Genomic DNA, 21,186 nt, shown 5'->3' with positions numbered 1-21,186 from the left:
CGGTGCGGTGATAGTGTTATTGGAGGTTGTAGGCCTTCCTGAATAGGTGAGTCTTCAGGGCCTTCTTGAATCCTGTGATTGTGGGGGTCAGTCTTATGTGTCGTGGTAAGGAGTTCCAGAGTATGGGGGATGCACGGGAGAAGTCTTGGAGACGGTTGTGTGAGGAGCGGATGAGGGCAGAGCGGAGTAGGAGGTCGTTGGAGGATCTGAGGTTACGTGTGGGCAGGTAGCGGGAGATGAGGTCAGAGATATATGGAGGGGACAGGTTGTGGATGGCTTTGTATGTTAGCGTTAGTAGCTTGAACTCAATTCGCTGGGCTATGGGTAACCAGTGGAGGGACTGGCAGAGGGGAGCAGCCGATGAAGATCGGGGGGTGAGGTGGATTAAGCGAGCAGCACAGTTTAAGGTGGACTGGAGGGGGGCGAGGGTGTTTGCCGGGAGTCCATGCAGAAGGGTGTTGCAGTAGTCTAAGCGGGAGATTATGAGGGCCTGGACGAGCATCTTGGTAGTTTCTGGGGTGAGGAAGGAGCGGATTCGGTGGATGTTCTTGAGCTGGAGGCGACAAGAGGTGTTGAGGGTTTGAATATGTGGTTTGAAGGATAAGTCGGAGTCCAGGGTTACCCCAAGGCATCGGGCCTGTGGGACAGGGGTAAGTGGGGTTCCATTAACTTTGATAGATGGGTCAGGTGGAGGGGCCATACAGGATGGGCTGAAGATGATAAACTCTGTTTTCTCCATGTTGAGTTTGAGAAAGCGGGAGGAGAGGAAGGAGGCTACGGCCGCTAAACAATCTGGAACTCTGGCCAACAGAGAGGTAATGTCTGGTCCAGAGATATATATATTTGGGTGTCGTCGGCATAGCAATGGTACTGAAAGCCATGAGATTTATGAGTTGGCCCAGGCCAAGGGTGTAGATGGAGAACAGGAGGGGTCCTAGGACGGAGCCTTGGGGGACACCTACAGAGAGAGGGCGTGGTGAGGAGGTGGTGTGCGAGTGGGAGACGCTGAATGTGCGGTCAGAGAGGTATGAGGAGATCCAGGAATGGGCCAGGTCTGAGATACCAAGGGATGAGAGAATTTCTAACAGGAGGGAGTGGTCAACTGTGTCAAAGGCAGAGGAGAGGTCGAGGAGGAGGAGGACAGAGTAATGGCGCTTGGCTTTGGCGGTTAGCAGGTCGTTAGTGACTTTTGTTAGGGCAGTTTCAGTGGAGTGCCGGGGTCTGAAGCCTGACTGAAGTCTGTCAAAGAGCAGGTTGGACGAGAGATAGGAGGAGAGTTCTGAGTGGACGTGTTGCTCGAGAAGTTTTGAGGCGTACGGGAGCAGTGAGATGGGACGATAGTTGGCAGGAGAGGACGGGTCGAGGGACGGTTTCTTAAGTATAGGAGTGACAGTGGCGTGTTTGAAGGCTGAGGGGAAGGATCCATTGGTTAGAGATAGATTGAAGAGATGGATTAGGGCTGGAGTGATAACTTCAGTGAGCTTGGGGATGAGATGTGATTGAATCGGGTCGAGCGCACAGGAGGTGAGGTGGGATTTGGAGATTAGGGAGGAGAGTTTTTCATCAGTGATGGAGGAGAAACAGGTCAGGGATGGGGAGCAGCGAGTAGTTGGGTGGAAGGATTGTCGGGGGAGTAGGGTGAGGCTGTCTCTGATGGTGTCAATTTTAGTTTTAAAGTAGGAGGCGAAGTCGTCAGCTGAGATAAGTGATGTCGGAGGGGGGGCGGGAGGACGGAGGAGGGAGTTGAAGGTGGAGAATAGTTGTAAAATGAATTTTAAAGCATCAAGATATGTTCAGGCAGTCCAGAGATATCAGCATTAGTAGGGAAGATGTATCAGCTACGTCCCCTGCTACTGAAGCGCTACTCTGGGAGGACTTAGAGCTACGTCCTCGGCAAGAAAAGGGTTAAGGCTCTATTCAGATTCACATTCTTTTACATCTGTTTAACGGATTAAAACAATGAATGCAAAAAAAAACACGAACCCCCACAAATGAAGAAACATGCCTTTAAAACAAACAAACAAAAAACATTTTTTAAAAAAAAAAATTTAATTGATGTCTGTAAATGGATGGCCGTCCGTTTGTGGCAGTTTTTGCATCTGTTAAACGGATGTAAAAATGTGATCTGAAGTGAATGGAAACTGATGACCATCCATTTTCATATAGTCAAGCTTAAATAATAACAGATCAGTTTCTGTTCATTCTTTTATGGGACAAAAAGTATGGTTTGTCCTACTTTTCTGTAACTGATCCGTTTTATTTTACATTGACTATATAAACGGATGCTCATTAGTTTCCATCTGTTTCTCGCATCAGTTTTTTTATATCTGCAAAACTGATCGATTAAACTGTTGATCAAAACATGATGTGAATGGCCTATCTGCCATTTATAAGCAATATGAATAACCTCTTACATATATATAAAAATGAGTTTTTCTCTTTGTCTGTCCTCTATGTGCGACCAAACGAATGGACAGATCTTCACCAAATTTGGCAGACAGATACATCAGGTCCCGAGGACGGTTTTAGACCGGGTCTCAACTCTCTCAGACATACCGTTCCTGAGATACAGTATTCCCAAAACAATAGCCTGCATTAGCCAATACAAACCTGCAAGTCTTTCACTCATATTCCAACTGCCATACACACGGTCACTCCACATGCACACAGAATTACTCCAGGTGTATCCAACACTGATATCCAAACTGAGATACATGCATCAGAAGATTAGATACACACGTCAGCATATACCATCACAAATCAGGGGATTAGATAAACAGCTTTGCACACAGTATCGCACATCAGAAGATTAGATACACAGCTCAGCACACACCATCACACATCAGAGCTATACTCTAGGTTTCCATAACAACCCAGCCATTTTTCTTCACAGTGGATGACACTGTTATACAAGTTCACATTCACACAGCTTTACTCCAGGTATCCATAACAACCAGTCACAGGTTTTTCATGGATATCCCAACTGAGATACACATGAACGAACGAACACACACACACACACACACACACACACACACACACACACACTACAATAGTTCAAAACTGGGCAATTCTTATGGGGCCACTACACAAACAAAAAATGAAATATAACCGTGTGAAGCCGGGTTCTCCTGCTAGTATAAAATAATAATATAGTCAACTGTATTTGATTCATCTCAGCAATATTTTCTTACCCAGTGCTTCTTTTGTGTTGACTGTGGGTGAAGGAAGGACTTTGGATGGAGTTGCTTGCACATATCCTAGCGATGTATTAGGAGTGACATGTGATGTATTTGCTAAACCAGATGAGTTCCCCATTGCATTAGCTGCTATAAAAAAAAAAAGCACGCTGTTATGTAAAATATACTACTGTATAAAACAAGATAATGGCAAACAGAATTAAAAGAATAAAATAGTTATATGTGAAGGGGCCGTTTACATAGCCAAACCTAAAGAGGAATTTGAGGGCAGACATCCTCAGTTTCCTGTTAATTTTCCGTCCCCTTGGCGGAATGCTGAAGTAGAGATTTGGCTTTCTGCTGTTGATTATGTCAAGATGAATAGGCCTTATCAGTGGAGAGTCTCAGCCTACTGACTCACTGTCCTGCTTGGATATTTGCCTTCCTTTAAAGAGGACCTTTCATGGATTTGCGGTGTTATATACCGCTGGAAAGCCAGGCTGTCAGGAATGTCCTTCTGCACAGCAGCGCCTATAACCTGTACTGTGTGAGCGGGGAGGAACGCCTCCCCCCTCTGCTCACAGTACTCGTCCATAGACGAGTATTATCAGGAGGGGAGGGTCTCACTGTACAGTGCGATAGGCGCTGCTGTGCAGAAGGACGTTCCTGACAGACTATCAGGAACGCCCTTCTGACTGTAAAGAGCTACGGTACCGGCACCGATAGCTCTTCACCTGGGGCAAAGATCGGGAAAGCCAACAGTGCGCTGAATTCAGATCACTGACTGCTTTCTAGCGATATATAAAACCACAAATTCAGCGCACTATCGGCTTTCCAGTGGTATATAGCACTGCATGTGCCCAAATCCATGAAAGGTCCTCTTTAACCCCTTCCTGACATCAACTGTAATAGTACAGCGGATGTGGGAGTCTTTAAATGGCAGCTGCATCTCCACTGTTCTATAAAGCAGATACCCAACGGGCATTAACCCTTCTAATTCTGCCCCTTCAATACAATTCCCGTTATCTGGTATCCAGAGAGGATGGAGGGCTGGGGAGTGCATCAACAGAAAAGTTAAAAGCATATAGTGACCCAGACCAAATTATTTTCCAAATATGGTGTTTTATTCAGTATAGTGGTAAAACATAAAAAAAAAAAAAAGAAAAAAAAAAAAAGAAGGGAACACTCAAATAACACATCCAACATGTAATGTTTTCATAAGCTTTTAGCAATGTTTATGGGGGGGCTGTATACTGTACTGTATATAAAGACTGTATCGCCATAATTGTAATAGCCATGTCATTTTTAATGCAGGGTGAACTCCATAACAAAAAAAAAAAAAAAAAAAAAAAGAAAACACAGCAATTTCCATTTTTTTCCCAAACGAGAGCCCCTATGAACGTTGCTAAAAGCTTATGAAAACATTACATGTACCTAAAAATGGTGCTACCTTGAAGTACAACTAGCTGCTGAAAGAATAAACCTGCATATGACTATGTTGACAGAAAAATAACGGTTATGAATTTTGGAAAGCTGAGAAGGTTGGACAGTCGGCAAGCACAATCTACTTCTACTTCTACTTCTACAATCTAATCCTTAAAGGGTTAATTGAGGTGCAATTGAATAAAGTTGAGTAAACAGACAAAACTTACCTTCTCTTATGCTAGGTTGTAATTTAACCATTACAGCACTGGAATTGGGACCTCTGTGTTAAAAAAAAAAAAATAATTAAAAAAATATAAAAAAAATCCAGCATTACAATTCTAAACAAGGCAAGCAGAGTTTACATATAAAATTAATTCAATAACCAGCTGAACTTACAAAGGTTTTGGCACATCAGGAATGCCACATGTTGACCTCTCTAGGTGTGTGGCTGGCTTGGTAAACATGCTGTCAGCCAATGCTGCATGTGTAGTTTGTTGAGATACAGGTTCAGATCTTTGCACAATGGAGTTGACATGCTGCACTGGAGCAGAAAGTATTGATAGTTGGTGTTCCACAGGAGCAGCGCTCATTTGACCATTACTCAAGGCACTTCCAGTAGATGAGATTTGTGGCAAGGGAGGAACAGCTACCTCACTGTGAGCTTGACGCAACTTGGAAACAGTTTGTACTACAAGATTTGGATCTTGTAATCCCAATGGTGGCATCATGCTAGGATGTGCTTGAACGTGCTCCATCTTTAAGTGATAAAATAAAAGTATATATTATGAAAATATACAGTCATAAAGGTTTACAACATATATACTAAAATGATTAAATGTCAAAATATGCCACATTGTTTTATCATTATGGGCCTTCAAATCTTAAAGGCTATGGATACATTTGTGCAATAAAAAACAATAGATTCAAGTCTTACCAAGTACCTTGAGTAAAAAGTGGAGACAGCACAGCGGGGTATTAGTGGGTATATAGGCATTTAATGACCACACTCCAAGAACTCTGATCATAGGCATTCATTCGAGTCTAAGAATGGGGCACAGATATGAATGTTGCCCAAGACAATTTTAGTAGTTTGAGGGCAGACTAGATGGACCATGTGGTCTTTTCCTGCTGTCAATCTTCTACATTTCCCCAACAGGATTATCAGTAATCACTATGGGCAATATTGAACAACTTTGATCAGATTATCATTGGACCATCAATCTAATGAAAGGCCCTGACAACTCTAAGGTGAATATTTTGTAGTAAAATAAAATATAACCAGATGAGAAAAGGTAAACAGGTGAGAATGTACTGTAGATTTCTACAAAATAATAACTAGTGTATACTCACAGTTGTATTCTGCGCTGGAAGGGTCTGATTTGTGGATACTTGGACATGTAACAAATTGCTTAATTGTTCCATCTTCTGTTTTAGCATATTTTCATGGAAAGCCGCTTCCTCTTTTTCCTTCATGTATTTCTTTCCTTCTTCCTCTGATAATGAAAATATAAAAAACCCCATTAAAACTGCACATGCGCAAACTTTTTACCATCTGGGCCAAGGACACAAGCATTACAATTGGGTGAGCCGGACTTATTGAACTATGTTGATGGTTTAATACCCATCACCCTGGTGACAGACTCCCGTCCGCAGTTATAATGTACCTGGTCACCTTGCCTTAGTATCTGTGACTGTATTACTTTGTTTACATTCTTGGATTTTTCTTTCTGCACATTTATTCAAGATGTGCAATAAACATTAGACATGTATGAAGGATATGTAGGCCTCCAAGAATCTTACCCCATTGTTGCATTTTCTTTCGCTGCTCCTGTTTCTTTCTATAGACGATCGCTCTATATTCCTCAAGTGACATTTCCGAATCACCAGAGACAAGTTTGTCCTTACAATACATGGGAACTTGCTTAATTTCCGAACATGAAGATGCTGCAGGCTGAGGTACCACAGCGGACTTGGAAATAGTTACATATTTGTTCCTAAGCAATAAATAAAATAAACAAGTGCATGGTTATTCTACCTGTAAAGCGTTTGTCTTACAATTACATACAAGAGATTTCAGCAGGCCCCATTATAAGTCAATGAGGTCCATCAGGTTTAAATAATAATACATTTTATTTATATAGTTCCAACATATTCCACAGCACTTTAAAAGATTGTAAGGTTTCCAAGACAGACCCACCTCCCTAGGCTAGTGTTAGAGATGATGGGAGTAGGCAGGAATTGTTGTGGCTTAGGAGAATGTGGGTGGGGCGATGTGAGTGATGCACTCACGTCTCTCCTCCCAGTACCCACCCACATTCTCCTAAGCCACAAGCCCCGCCTTCTCCCACCATTTCTAACACTAGCCTAGGGAGGTGAGGGTGCGCATGGCGCTCGGAAGGCATGTGAATGAGAGAGGACCGGACCGAGAAGAACGGGGCGCGGCAGCGGATCTGTGCAGGTAAGCGGATACCAGGGGGTCTAAGCAGCCGTTTTTTTTTTTTTTAAATCACTACACAGTATGGAGTCCAAAAACTGAAACAATTTTTGGACTCCATGCAGTGTAGTGAATAGGATAGTTTTTAAAATCTGATCTTTGATAATTAAAAAAAATCCCATTGACTTGCATTAGGACTGGAATTGGGTTCAAATGGAAAATGATCGGAAATCGGATTTTAAAAACGATCCTGAAATTCAAGATCGGCTCAACCCCAGTCATAATACCACTAAGCCCTGAACGCCCGAAATCTTGGTTGTAAGCATTAGGCGTAAACATCAGTTGTTTGATACAATCCAGTCTCTATCACCCACATTTTATAGTATGATGTTTTCAGGCCTTTGGCTCACATGTCTATGGCTGAGATACAATATCCACAATATTTTACATATCCTTTGCCTTAAGCTTTGTCAATCTGCATGGTATAGTAAAGAATTTCTTCTACATGTACTGCTAAAAAAAATGCAGAACTACCAATATCACTAACTCTTTAATGATCTTAAATACATACTAAAGTATCGAACATCCACAGGCTTGCAGCCATGCATATTACAAGGCTTCTGCTCATTAAAGCAGTTTCTCATGTCACAAAAAGAAAAAAAAAAAAAAAAAAGTAGTAGAGGGCTTAGAGTGGAATAAACTCTGCTGTTCCCCTCCCGATCCCGCCTAGGTCTCAGCTGGTTTCTACTTCCTTCCCACTGGGGCCAATCAGCGATCTAAGTGAAGGAACCTGGGAAGTCACAGCTGGCAAGGACTTTTGCCGCAGGAAGACATTGGAGCAGCAGGACGCGATCTAACTGGGAGGCACTAGGGACAGGTGAGAATGTTTTTTTTTTTTTCTTTTCCCCCCACCTTCCTATATATATATATATATATATATATATATATATATATATATATATATATATATATATATATATATATATATACATATATACATATATATATATATATACACATATATATATATATATATATATATATACATATATATACAGTCCTATGAAAAAGTTTGGGCACCCCTATTAATCTTAATCATTTTTAGTTCTAAATATTTTGGTGTTTGCAACAGCCATTTCAGTTTGATATATCTAATAACTGATGGACACAGTAATATTTCAGGATTGAAATGAGGTTTATTGTACTAACAGAAAATGCGCAATATGCATTAAACCAAAATTTGACTAGTGCAAAAGTATGGGCACCCTTATCATTTTATTGATTTGAATACTCCTAACTACTTTTTACTGACTTACTGAAGCACAAAATTGGTTTTGTAACCTCAGTGAGCTTTGAACTTCATAGCCAGGTGTATCCAATCATGAGAAAAGGTATTTAAGGTGGCCAATTGCAAGTTGTTCTACTATTTGAATCTCCTCTGAAGAGTGGCATCATGGGCTACTCAAAACAACTCTCAAATGATCTGAAAACAAAGATTGTTCAACATAGTTGTTCAGCGGAAGGATACAAAAAGCTGTCTCAGAGATTTAACCTGTCAGTTTCCACTGTGAGGAACATAGTAAGGAACTGGAAGACCACAGGGACAGTTCTTGTTAAGCCCAGAAGTGGCAGGCCAAGAAAAATATCAGAAAGGCAGAGAAGAAGAATGGTGAGAACAGTCAAGGACAATCCACAGACCACCTCCAAAGAGCTGCAGCATCATCTTGCTGCAGATGGTGTCACTGTGCATCGGTCAACTATACAGCGCACTTTGCACAAATAGAAGCTGTATGGGAGAGTGATGAGAAAGAAGCCGTTTCTGCACGTACGCCACAAATAGAGTTGCCTGAGGTATGAAAAAGCACATTTGGACAAGGCAGCTTCATTTTGGAAACGAAAATTGAGTTGTTTGGTTATAAAAAAAAGGCGTTATGCATGGCGTCCAAAAAGAAACAGCATTCCAAGAAAAACACATGCTACCCACTGTAAAATTTGGTGGAGGTTCCATCATGCTTTGGGGCTGTGTGGCCAATGCCGGCATCGGGAATCTTGTTAAAGTTGAGGGTCGCATGGATTCCACTCAGTATCAGCAGATTCTTGAGAATAATGTTCAAGAATCAGTGACGAAGTTGAAGTTACGCCGGGGATGGATATTTCAGAAAGACAATGATCCAAAACACCGCTCCAAATCCTCAGGCATTCATGCAGAGGAACAATTACAATGTTCTGGAATGGCCATCCCAGTCCCCAGACCTGAATATCATTGAACATCTGTGGGATGATTTGAAGCGGGCTGTCCATGCTCGGCGACCATCTAACTTAACTGAACTTGAATTGTTTGTCCAAAATACCTTTATCCAGGAACTGATTAAAAGCTACAGGAAGCGACTAGAGGCTGTTATCTTTGCAAAAGGAGGATGTACTAAATATTAATGTCACTTTTCTGTTGAGGTGCCCATACTTTTGCACCGGTCAAATTTTGGTTTAATGCATATTGCGCATTTTCTGTTAGTACAATAAACCTCATTTCAATCCTGAAATATTACTGTGTCCATCAGTTATTAGATATATCAAACTGAAATGGCTGTTGCAAATACCAAAATATTTAGAACTAAAAATGATTAAGATTAATAGGAGTGCCCAAACTTTTTCATAGGACTGTATATATATATATATATATATATATATATATATATATATGTATGTATATAACACTTTTGAACAACCTCCTTAATATAGAAATGACTGCTTACAGATACAGCCGTATAGTTAATTTAACTGTAATCAGCTGTAACTTGGGACAATTAATATTTATAGAATTTAGAAAATCCTTGTAAAGTCATCCCACTTTTCACTCTCAAATGCTTCTATGCCAGCACTGACACTTCTGAAAAGCAGGCCACCGTGCGTGTACCATTACTCTCTGAATATTTAAACTCTCAAGAGGTTCCTGTAGAGAAATGTCAATATTGGACTGAACACTTACATGCTGGACTCATCTCTATTACCAGGCACTTCAGATTCCTTCACAACTGGACTCCGAATTCCTGCAGGATTCTGAATTGTGCAAAAATATTTCAATGTCACAACAAAAAGATGAATAAAAAGCATCGATAAGCAGATTAAGCAGATTGTAATACCAACATATAGGGCAAATGATGTACTATAGGAAAAAGTACAGTCTCTAATGCCGTAAACAGAATATAGGTTATAACTAGAGATGAGCGAACACTAAAATGTTCGAGGTTCGAAATTCGATTCGAACAGCCGCTCACTGTTCGAGTGTTCGAATGGGTTTCGAACCCCATTATAGTCTATGGGGAACATAAACTCGTTAAGGGGGAAACCCAAATTCGTGTCTGGAGGGTCACCAAGTCCACTATGACACCCCAGGAAATGATACCAACACCCTGGAATGACACTGGGACAGCAGGGGAAGCATGTCTGGGGGCATAAAAGTCACTTTATTTCATGGAAATCCCTGTCAGTTTGCGATTTTCGCAAGCTAACTTTTCCCCATAGAAATGCATTGGCCAGTGCTGATTGGCCAGAGTACGGAACTCGACCAATCAGCGCTGGCTCTGCTGGAGGAGGCGGAGTCTAAGATCGCTCCACACCAGTCTCCATTCAGGTCCGACCTTAGACTCCGCCTCCTCCGGCAGAGCCAGCGCTGATTGGCCGAAGGCTGGCCAATGCATTCCTATGCGAATGCAGAGACTTAGCAGTGCTGAGTCAGTTTTGCTCAACTACACATCTGATGCACACTCGGCACTGCTACATCAGATGTAGCAATCTGATGTAGCAGAGCCGAGGGTGCACTAGAACCCCTGTGCAAACTCAGTTCACGCTAATAGAATGCATTGGCCAGCGCTGATTGGCCAATGCATTCTATTAGCCCGATGAAGTAGAGCTGAATGTGTGTGCTAAGCACACACATTCAGCACTGCTTCATCACGCCAATACAATGCATTAGCCAGTGCTGATTGGCCAGAGTACGGAACTCGACCAATCAGCGCTGGCTCTGCTGGAGGAGGCGGAGTCTAAGATCGCTCCACACCAGTCTCCATTCAGGTCCGACCTTAGACTCCGCCTCCTCCAGCAGAGCCAGCGCTGATTGGCCGAATTCCGTACTCTGGCCAATCAGCGCTGGCCAATGCATTCTATTAGCCCGATGAAGTAGAGCTGAATGTGTGTGCTAAGCACACACATTCAGCACTGCTTCATCACGCCAATACAATGCATTAGCCAGTGCTGATTGGCCAGAGTACGGAATTCGGCCAATCAGCGCTGGCCAATGCATTCTATTAGCCCAATGAAGTAGAGCTGAATGTGTGTGCTAAGCACACACACATTCAGCACTGCTTCATCACGCCAATACAATGCATTAGCCAGTGCTGATTGGCCAGAGTACGGAACTCGACCAATCAGCGCTGGCTCTGCTGGAGGAGGCGGAGTCTAAGATCGCTCCACACCAGTCTCCATTCAGGTCCGACCTTAGACTCCGCCTCCTCCAGCAGAGCCAGCGCTGATTGGCCGAATTCCGTACTCTGGCCAATCAGCACTGGCTAATGCATTGTATTGGCGTGATGAAGCAGTGCTGAATGTGTGTGCTTAGCACACACATTCAGCTCTACTTCATCGGGCTAATAGAATGCATTGGCCAATCAGCGCTGGCCAATGCATTCTATTAGCGTGAACTGAGTTTGCACAGGGGTTCTAGTGCACCCTCGGCTCTGCTACATCAGATTGCTACATCTGATGTAGCAGTGCCGAGTGTGCATCAGATGTGTAGTTGAGCAAAACTGACTCAGCACTGCTAAGTCTCTGCATTCGCATAGGAATGCATTGGCCAGCCTTCGGCCAATCAGCGCTGGCTCTGCCGGAGGAGGCGGAGTCTAAGGTCGGACCTGAATGGAGACTGGTGTGGAGCGATCTTAGACTCCGCCTCCTCCAGCAGAGCCAGCGCTGATTGGTCGAGTTCCGTACTCTGGCCAATCAGCGCTGGCCAATGCATTCTATTAGCCCGATGAAGTAGAGCTGAATGTGTGTGCTTAGCACACACATTCAGCTCTACTTCATCAGGCTAATAGAATACATTGGCCAATCAGCGCTGGCCAATGCATTCTATTAGCTTGATGAAGCAGAGTGAGGGTTCAAGTGCACCCTCGGCTCTCCTACATCAGAGCCGAGGGTGCGCTTGAACCCTTGTGCAGCCTCGGCTCTGCTACATCAGAGCCGAGGGTGCGCTTGAACCCTTGTGCACACTCTGCTTCATCAAGCTAATAGAATGCATTGGCCAGCACTGATTGGCCAGAGTACGGAATTCGGCCAATCAGCGCTGGCCAATGCATCCCTATGGGAAAAAGTTTATCTCACAAAAATCACAATTACACACCCGATAGAGCCCCAAAAAGTTATTTTTAATAACATTCCCCCCTAAATAAAGGTTCTCCCTAGCTATCCCTGCCTGTACAGCTATCCCTGTCTCATAGTCACAAAGTTCACATTCTCATATGACCCGGATTTGAAATCCACTATTCGTCTAAAATGGAGGTCACCTGATTTCGGCAGCCAATGACTTTTTCCAATTTTTTTCAATGCCCCCGGTGTCGTAGTTCCTGTCCCACCTCCCCTGCGCTGTTATTGGTGCAAAAAAGGCGCCAGGGAAGGTGGGAGGGGAATCGAATTTTGGCGCACTTTACCACGCGGTGTTCGATTCGATTCGAACATGGCGAACACCCTGATATCCGATCGAACATGTGTTCGATAGAACACTGTTCGCTCATCTCTAGTTATAACCAATATTCTCATTTACTTTTTTTAATCATAAATAACCTAAACTGTCAATAAAAATTAATAAATAATAGAAACCCAATGAGCTTCATTTAATGATGCTTCCTCTATCATGTTTCCATAACCTGTATTGAGGTGAATAGGGGCTAAAGAAACAGCATGCTACATTTAGCAACATTGTTTCTGTAACTAAGCAGCTACAGAAAGTGTAGCTCAACTGAGCTAAGCTGTTTTAGTAATTCCCACTCACCTTTAAGAAAGTTACAGAAGCAGGATAAGGCAGAATACTTTGCTCTTTCCATAAGTCCAGCCCTGCAACTAGTGAGCAGTCTTGGTAGCAATTCTACCACGCTTTCCGTCGGTCTGCAGCTCCAGAACTGCATGTGACCATTATGATCATCTACAACCTGCCGCTGTATAGTCTGATCCTAAGGTCATATTTGACTTTCATCCCCTACTTAATAATGCATTTGGTAGGTTAGCAGGAAGTAGGGGACATATGAATGGCATTGACTGCAGGATCAGGCTAAAAGGTCTTTAAATGATAAAGAATGATAAAGTCGCTTATGTTTTTTCCACTTAAGATGCATTGAAGCAATAGAAAAATGTGATTTGGGAAGGTGGGCATAGTCTGTTTGGATTCATGTGGTTATTCAGGGAGTAGTAACACTTACCAGTGCATTCCCTGCCCTGATTAAGCTTTATTACAAATGTACACTCCAGTCCGCTGATGCCCCATTTATTACCTGTGTGTCGGGCAATTGGGAGGCCATAATGCTAGTTCCTCTGTTGTTGATTTGTATACAGACTCCACTACAGACTGAGCAGAGGAGTCAGTACCATCAATGAGAGCCAGAGCAGCAACAAGGGTGAGAGAGGAACAAGAGTCCCAGCATCCACAGTTGCCCTCTGCACAGGTTATAAACAGGGCTCTGGGAAAGCAGAAAAGATATTACTAGAACAAAACCAGTGCAGGAAATGCATTGGTCAGCTTCATTACTCCCTTAATAAGCCCTTTAATGTCTGGAAACAATCTGATATGTATGTTAGCCGAGGGTTCTTGGGAAGTAGTTTTATTCACACAACTTACAGTCACAATTTATTTTGTACATATGTACGGATTATCACCTTAAGACTTCTACAAACAAAAAAAAAAAATCATCAGGCGAGACATAAAAACCTCACAAGAAGTGCACTCACCCCATCAGAAATGTAAACTAATTCCAAAACAACTGCTGTTGAAATGAATATTGAGTGTTCACCAGTCATGGCCACCACAGGTTTACCAGAAATTACTAGCATCTGACATAGACTTTGTAGGTTGTTAGATCATATTTACCTGACACTTGCCAAGTGTTAAAGGGTCCAATTCTGATGCTGGTGCCATCTGATTGACAAGTCTGGAATCCCTTAGAGGCTGCACAGCGTTATCTACAGTAATTAGAAACCACAAGCATAATGGCCATATTAGATCTGAACACCAGTCATGTCATATATGTGTAGAACGTAACACCATCTACAGAAAGGAGGCATACAATCATATAGGAGCAACTGCTAACCTTTTCTGAAGATTTCTACTGGCTATTACACAAGGGGATTCTCCGCATATAAATATTTTCCTGCTTCACATTGTTATAGGGGTTGGTTGCTTTCCACATTTTTTCTTTTTAGTAATACTATGCACTGGTGCATAATGGCATTTGACAAGGTGGATTTACCTTAGTGGACACTGTGAAACCTCTAGTAACATTGTTAAGAATATAAGCAAATCGTGGCATCCATGGATGTTTAAAATGGCAGCTGCCTTTGATACAGAGTCTCCATTAAAAGTGTTTGGCACCGTTGTAGATACAGAGCCTGGGATACCAAGATGGTGTAGCTGCCTCCTCTACTGCACCTGTAATAAACACTTACAGCCAGTGGAGGCGCATTAGTAGAGACAGCCACCATTCCATGGATGATGCAGTTGGTTTACATTGTTAACACTGTCTGACAAAGCTTGATATCTTCTTCCTACAGAAACATTTGTGGGAGAGTCTAGAAGAAACAGCTGTTTGGCCTTCAGCTGCTTAAGGTGTATGACAAGCATTAGAGTGCTGACATTGTACTGCAAAACTACATTTCTCAACACGGTTAAATAATATTGCAGAATGACTATACATTATACGTTACTGTTAAGATACACTTTTATATCAGGATTCTAAATTGTCACAGAAGACAATGATCCCTTCTAAATTGTTTCCCCAAGTTAATGACACAGGGTAAACAAAGGCTTACATAGCCTATTTCTTAGGCAAATTTATTTTGGACTATTTACCTTGCTCTGGTCGATTCTTTTGAGAAACTCTCATCTGAAAAGCTCTAGAGTATCAAGGAAAACAAAAGGAAAATACCATTAAGAATGTAGACAGAACATGACTGATGAAGAAGAAAGCTTCCAAATCTCAACATCTTGAAATTCTAAGTCATTCAGAATTGTATCCAGGAAAGGATCAGACTTGTGGTTTAGCATGTTTTATGGCTGTAATGGTTATTATAGAGCATGGTTTCCATATAATAAATCAAGATTGTTGAGTACCTTCATATTTAGTGTGTAACAAACGCTGGCCATACAGTTAAGATAGCTGCCAAACGTAAGTTTGTTCGACTGACATATCAAGCCTGACTACACCATACACATTCAACTGAACTGTTTAGGGAGAAAGCTTATGCCAGACTCCTCAGACAATGGCTTATCTCCCGAAAAAAGAAAAAAAAAAGGATCAGGCAATTGAAATGCACCTTCCTGATCCTTACATACCGTGACTTCTGCTGGGCAAAGTTGGTAACTTTTCTCTAACTCTAATTCCACCCAAAATTGGTTCCTGGTAAAAACCTGTGTGCAACAGTTGCCATGTCTACCTTGGTTCTAGGTTACAGTAAAAATTTAGATACGAAGAGCCGAACAGGGGCTACAGTGTTACCCCGCCAGAAGCTTTCTACTTTCAGTGTAAATGTTGGAATTCTCTAATCAATACATTTTGGCTGGAAAAGATTCATCCTCGCAAATAACTTTCTTGACAAGACATTAAAATACATTGCGGTGAAGGGTCTCACTAACTGAAAAAAACATGATCTAACCTGTAGTGGTTATCCAACACATCTTTAGGTTCTGCCTGGTGTTCAAATGCTTTATTGTAGAGGAGACTTGCATTCTGAATGTCACCCTTAGCTTCCAGCTGTTGAGACCAGATCACATACAGAACAGCAGATCTGTTTCCTATGCCTCGATTGTACAGGTAATCAAAAAACTGTGTAGGCTCATCAACTGTTTCTGCCTACAAAAAAGTAAAAATTGAAAATTAAAAAAAATAAGTTAAAACTAGACAAAATAAACGATACAGATAATTAACAAGAGTAGGGATGTTTTTTTTTTTTTTTTATTTGCATAAAATATTTTTTTATAGGTTTTTCTTTGCATTAAAAGTCAACAAGACATAGGAAGGGGCAGGGAGCCGGGTGGATCAAACCTGTCTCATCAGCACGCACCCATAATCCCAAAATATCACAAGCAATAATAGGAATAAGTAGCCTGAGGCCTCCTGACTCCCCTCCCACCTGCCCGACAGGTGGTCAGTAGGAAGAACTATATACAAGTAAATAACTTTGAATGGAGAGTGAAAGAATAAGAGTAGGGATTTTTAAAAGTGATTTATTGTACATGTTCATGGAGGCAGCCATCTTTCCTGAATTGCTGCTAAATGGCCTATATGCATGATTTCCTTCATAATAACGAAATAATTTTAGAAATGTTAAAAAAAACTATAAAGTAGAAAACCCCTTTAAAGGGATTCTATCATTTAAAACTTGAAGCACATAGGGATATCCTTTAAAAAGGCTATTCATCTCTTACCTTTATTTTGAAGGTCTGCGACACTGTTTTTGAATTTTTATGAGCACAGTGTTGTCATAGATTCCACAGCCTCCTCTGTCTTCTGCTCCCGACACCCCCCCCCCCCCCCTCTTTACTCCTCTTCTTACACAAGACCACTGCAAAATGGAGACGTAACATGCACAGTCGACTATTCCGTCAGGCATTTTGCGGTGGTCTCGTGTAAGAAGAGAAGTGAAGAGGAGGAGACTCATCAGGAGCAGAAGATAGAGGCGGTGCTGTAATGGATTACAATGCTGCTTTCTGAGCACAATTAGCGTAATCAAGAAAAGAAGAAAAATTAAAAAATGGCGGCGCGGACCTTTAAAATAAAGGTAAGAGATGAACAGCCTTTCGAAAGGCTATCCCTACGTGCTTTTAGTTTTAAAACTTTTTTGAATGATAGAATCCCTTTAAGTAGCTAAAACCACTCAAGTGTGTAGCCCTTCCTCAAGCCACACGGCCCTGAGGAATGGCTACACGGCCAAGATGTTGTCTGAAAACAATCTGTACAACAGAGTTTTGTATATTATGCAGCTATCACCTCTAAAGCCATCTATCAAATAAGCACGCTCATACTAAATACTAGAGTGCTATCCTTCTCTGTTGAATTAATCTGAATTATTGAAGGGATCCGGTCATTCCCCCATGGAATTTAGCATCTACTTACAACCCGTGAAGAGTGCTGCTCACACGTACGAAATATATTAAAATAAAAAAAAACAACAACAACATCATGAAGGTATAACTTACAAACCGCAGGCAGTACTTGAGATATCGCTCGTCATTGCAGTATCTTTTGTCTCCAATGAAGCTTCGAACTAGACGTTCCAACAAACATAATATGTTCCTTTTTTCCTGTGGAGGGAGAGTCTCTTCAGCCCAAAGTATATATCTAGAAAGACAAAAAAAAAAAAAAAATTATGTTCATGTGTGTTGTATATTTATAGAGTAAATTATTATGACCGTGTATTACCACCCACACTGAACCTCACAGCTCATCTCACGAGTTCTAACCTCTGACATTGAGGCAGGGGCTCATCAGACACAGTAGTGGGAACAGGTTAGGGGCTTTGTTTTTAATCCTTTGGTGCCGTTTTAGTAACGGACCAATTGTTAAAACAGATCCTTCTAACTATGGATAATAGATCCAAAGGGACCCCATTGACTATAAGTATCCATTGTTATTGCCTATACATCGGCAGTCAAAAAATATGTACCTATAGAACTGTCAAGCACAAATTTAAGGGGACTCAATGAAGATGTCAATGTAAACCAAGGGCTCATACACAAGACATTGAAGAAAAGCCTGTTAAAACAGATGCAAAACGGATGAAACTCGGCGATCAATAATGGGACAAAGACACGGAACAGATGCACAAACAGCCGTCCACTTATGATAAGTCAGTTAAAGACAGGATGGCTATGTGAATAATTGTACAGGTCTGGCTGCCCTTAGCTCCTTCCACTTTGACTCTAAAAGAATCCATTGCATACTGAACGGGTTATCGATAGATGCAAATCTGTGCTTTAGGCAAGGCCACTTAGGGTTCAGGCCGAGCATACAGTGCATACTCTGCTGGCCAGCTTTACCTTCTGCATGAACGAACGTACTTCACCGTGTCTTCTTCCGGTGGTGTCTTCTAACTTCTAGGCCTTGGACAAAGCCGACTGCACATGCTTGCGGCCACAAGAAAAATGGCCGCTCACATAGTATTGTAAGCGGCCATTCTCTTGTGGCCAGCAGGCATGCGCAGTCGGCTTGCCCTAGGCCTAGAAGAAGATGGAGGCGGCGCTGGAGAGTTCTCTCGCAGCATTGGGGCCGGCCACAGTGCTGTTTGAGCGCTGGGGCCTGCCCCCAGTGCTGCACAAGAACTCATTTACATACCGACAAAAAACGGGATTTTAGGCGAACAGCGGCGCGGAGAAGACAACGAAAGGTAGGAGACAAATAGCCTTTTTCTTAAGGCTATTCCAATGTGTTAGAAAAAAATGGTTTGGAAGATAGAATCCTTTTAACACCATTTTTTGTTGTAAAAGCCTTTCAAAGTAACAGTCAAAGAAACACTAAAGCCGCTTGTTTGGCATCAATGGACTACACCACACTAAAATGTGTGCCGTATTTTTAGAACACATAACATATCACAATATGTCTTACTCCTGTCACCACTTGCAAACAGCTGACTTTGCCAGGGAAACCTGCACTTAGACAGGTATGTTCATTGCAACAACTACTGCAGGAGAACATCTAGATGAATTATCCATGAAAGAGTGGCTTAAAGAGGTTGTCCAAGAAATACAAACACCATCCTCACCTGTTCCCGGATGCTCTCGAGCCTCCTAGCAAAGTCCAGTCCTGCTGCTCTGCTGTCTTTCTTTGCCAGAAGTCCTCGCCAGCTGTGATGATGACCCATGTCCCTTTCCTTAGGCCACTGATTGGCCGCAGTAGTCAAGTGCACTGGGGACTTCAGCCACAAGGAAACAGCAGAGCTGTAGGACTGGCCTATGCTGGGAGGCCTGGAGCACCGGAACTGCAGAGTATGGGGAAGTGGGGGGAATTAACCTTCCCCAGCATGAAATGTAAAATAAAAAACATATTGTCCTGGACAACCCCTTTAAGTCTGTCAGAATGGGAGCTGTTCTCATATTGTGTTTCTGTTCAGGTCGATACACAGGATGTCCAAAGCATGAGATCTCTCTCTATGCCATTCACATTCTCTAAAAAGCCATATGATCAGGCATAGTCTTCACTAGACTCTTTCTTTGACAGTATGCAGGATAGTACTGTTATATTGAAGACTAACCTGTCCCATAGTTCCAGTGGATCATTTCCATTGTATCCTTGAATGTGTGCTTCAAACATTCTGTAAGACAAAAGCATGAAATATATCATGTACATCTATAAAATGTTTCACCAGGATATTACAACGCTATTTTAGCATAGTTTAGTGTGTGCTTCTTGGGCCACAATGGCAGGAATTGGGGAAAACTTTGGGTAGAGCCAAGATGTAAATAATTGCCAATTCTGACTCAAGGAGTTGAGTCAGTTGCCTGGCTAACTGAGCTAGTCAGCAATGTCCCATGTAAAAGCAGCAGTATTTATCAATAACAGCAGTAGCTCCTCTGTTTTATCCTTTGCCCACCTCTGTTCCTAGCTAAGTAATATGTGCACTTGTGGCCATCACATTATGGTGGCTGGACCACTGCTGTTCTGGGTAATACAAACAGTGGAACTGCACACTCTAGGAATTCAAAGAGTAGTGGTGCTGCACGAAAGGGTTCTCCAACCAATGAGGCAGAAAGTAATAATTCTGCTGCACACACGTTTTGGGTAACAAAATTAAAGGACTTTTAATTTTTTACTTCAACACAAATACAAAAGTTGACACACCATGCATAAGGAGGGTTATAGTAGACAGTCTGCCTGAACGTTCTCTACTATTGATCTACAGCTCGACTTGTGTACTATAACCTCCTTATGCATGGCATGTCAACTTTTGTATTATTTCACCCAAAACGTGTGTGCGGCAGAATTATTAGTTTCCACTATAGTTCTGGGTCGTGGTCCCAAACAACAGTCTAGTATGCTTTTGTCATTTGTAGATATGCCATCTGTGAAACATCATATATTACAAACTGTCAGGACATCCTCTGCTCCATTAGAAATAAACAGGACTAAAAATTCCAGAATGACACTACAGACAATCTGTTATACTCATACATTGCATGATGTGTTGCAAATTTCCATCTATGAATAGTCCATCAGGTTCCCACCTCCTCAACCTAGTCCAGCTCTTTACATCATTTAATAGGTGCTGCTCCACTGTTTGGAAATTTGTATCTATCCTCCACTATTACGCTGTTAGTTTTGGTGCCTGATATGCTATTTAGGCTCATCACTGTCAGGAGGGAGGCATCAGGCAGAAGTAAGCAAGGGGTTGTAGGTCAGAGCTCCAATCAGAGGCAGCCAGTGTCAGAATCACCCCCTCCAGCCTGACACCCTCCTCCTGACAGTACAGAGCCTAAATAACAACATCAGGCACTAAATCGAACAGCATTGACTTGCTGTAATTTTTCTTAACAGCAAGAATAGTACAGCAGACCATGCAATAAAAAAACTACACGTACCAGCAGGGCTCACCAGAGAATCCACAGAACTACAAGTACCAGCAGGGCTCACCAGAGAATCCACAGAACTACATGTACCAGCAGGTATCATCAGAGAATCCACAGAACTACACGTACCAGCAGGGTTCACCAGAGAATCCACAGAACTACACGTACCAGCAGGGTTCACCAGAGAATCCACAGAACTACACGTACCAGCAGGGTTCACCAGAGAATCCACAGAACTACACGTACCAGCAGGGTTCACCAGAGAATCCACAGAACTACACGTACCAGCAGGGATCATCAGAGAATCCACAGAACTACACGTACCAGCA

At 42.3% G+C, this 21,186-nt stretch overlaps 1 protein-coding gene across 1 annotated transcript in view; it reads right to left on the bottom strand.

Moving 5' to 3' along the window:
• The window catches only part of BUB1 (BUB1 mitotic checkpoint serine/threonine kinase), a 51,363-nt gene that overhangs the window by 28,830 nt on the left and 1,347 nt on the right, over positions 1-21,186 (bottom strand). The window contains exons 2-12 of the mRNA XM_075267734.1: positions 19,546-19,605; positions 17,495-17,636; positions 15,952-16,148; positions 15,149-15,192; positions 14,171-14,262; positions 10,025-10,095; positions 6,405-6,598; positions 5,955-6,097; positions 5,001-5,359; positions 4,832-4,884; positions 3,195-3,326 (exon numbers count right to left, since the gene is read on the bottom strand). Of these exons, the coding sequence (XP_075123835.1) occupies positions 3,195-3,326; positions 4,832-4,884; positions 5,001-5,359; positions 5,955-6,097; positions 6,405-6,598; positions 10,025-10,095; positions 14,171-14,262; positions 15,149-15,192; positions 15,952-16,148; positions 17,495-17,636; positions 19,546-19,605 (1,487 nt within the window). The remainder of the gene's footprint in view (positions 1-3,194; positions 3,327-4,831; positions 4,885-5,000; positions 5,360-5,954; positions 6,098-6,404; positions 6,599-10,024; positions 10,096-14,170; positions 14,263-15,148; positions 15,193-15,951; positions 16,149-17,494; positions 17,637-19,545; positions 19,606-21,186) is intronic.

Source organism: Leptodactylus fuscus, chromosome 3, assembly GCF_031893055.1.
Source record: "Leptodactylus fuscus isolate aLepFus1 chromosome 3, aLepFus1.hap2, whole genome shotgun sequence".
NCBI lineage: Eukaryota > Metazoa > Chordata > Amphibia > Anura > Leptodactylidae > Leptodactylus > Leptodactylus fuscus.
Note: the sequence above shows the minus strand (reverse complement) of the source record. Positions and strands in the feature narration are given on the sequence as shown.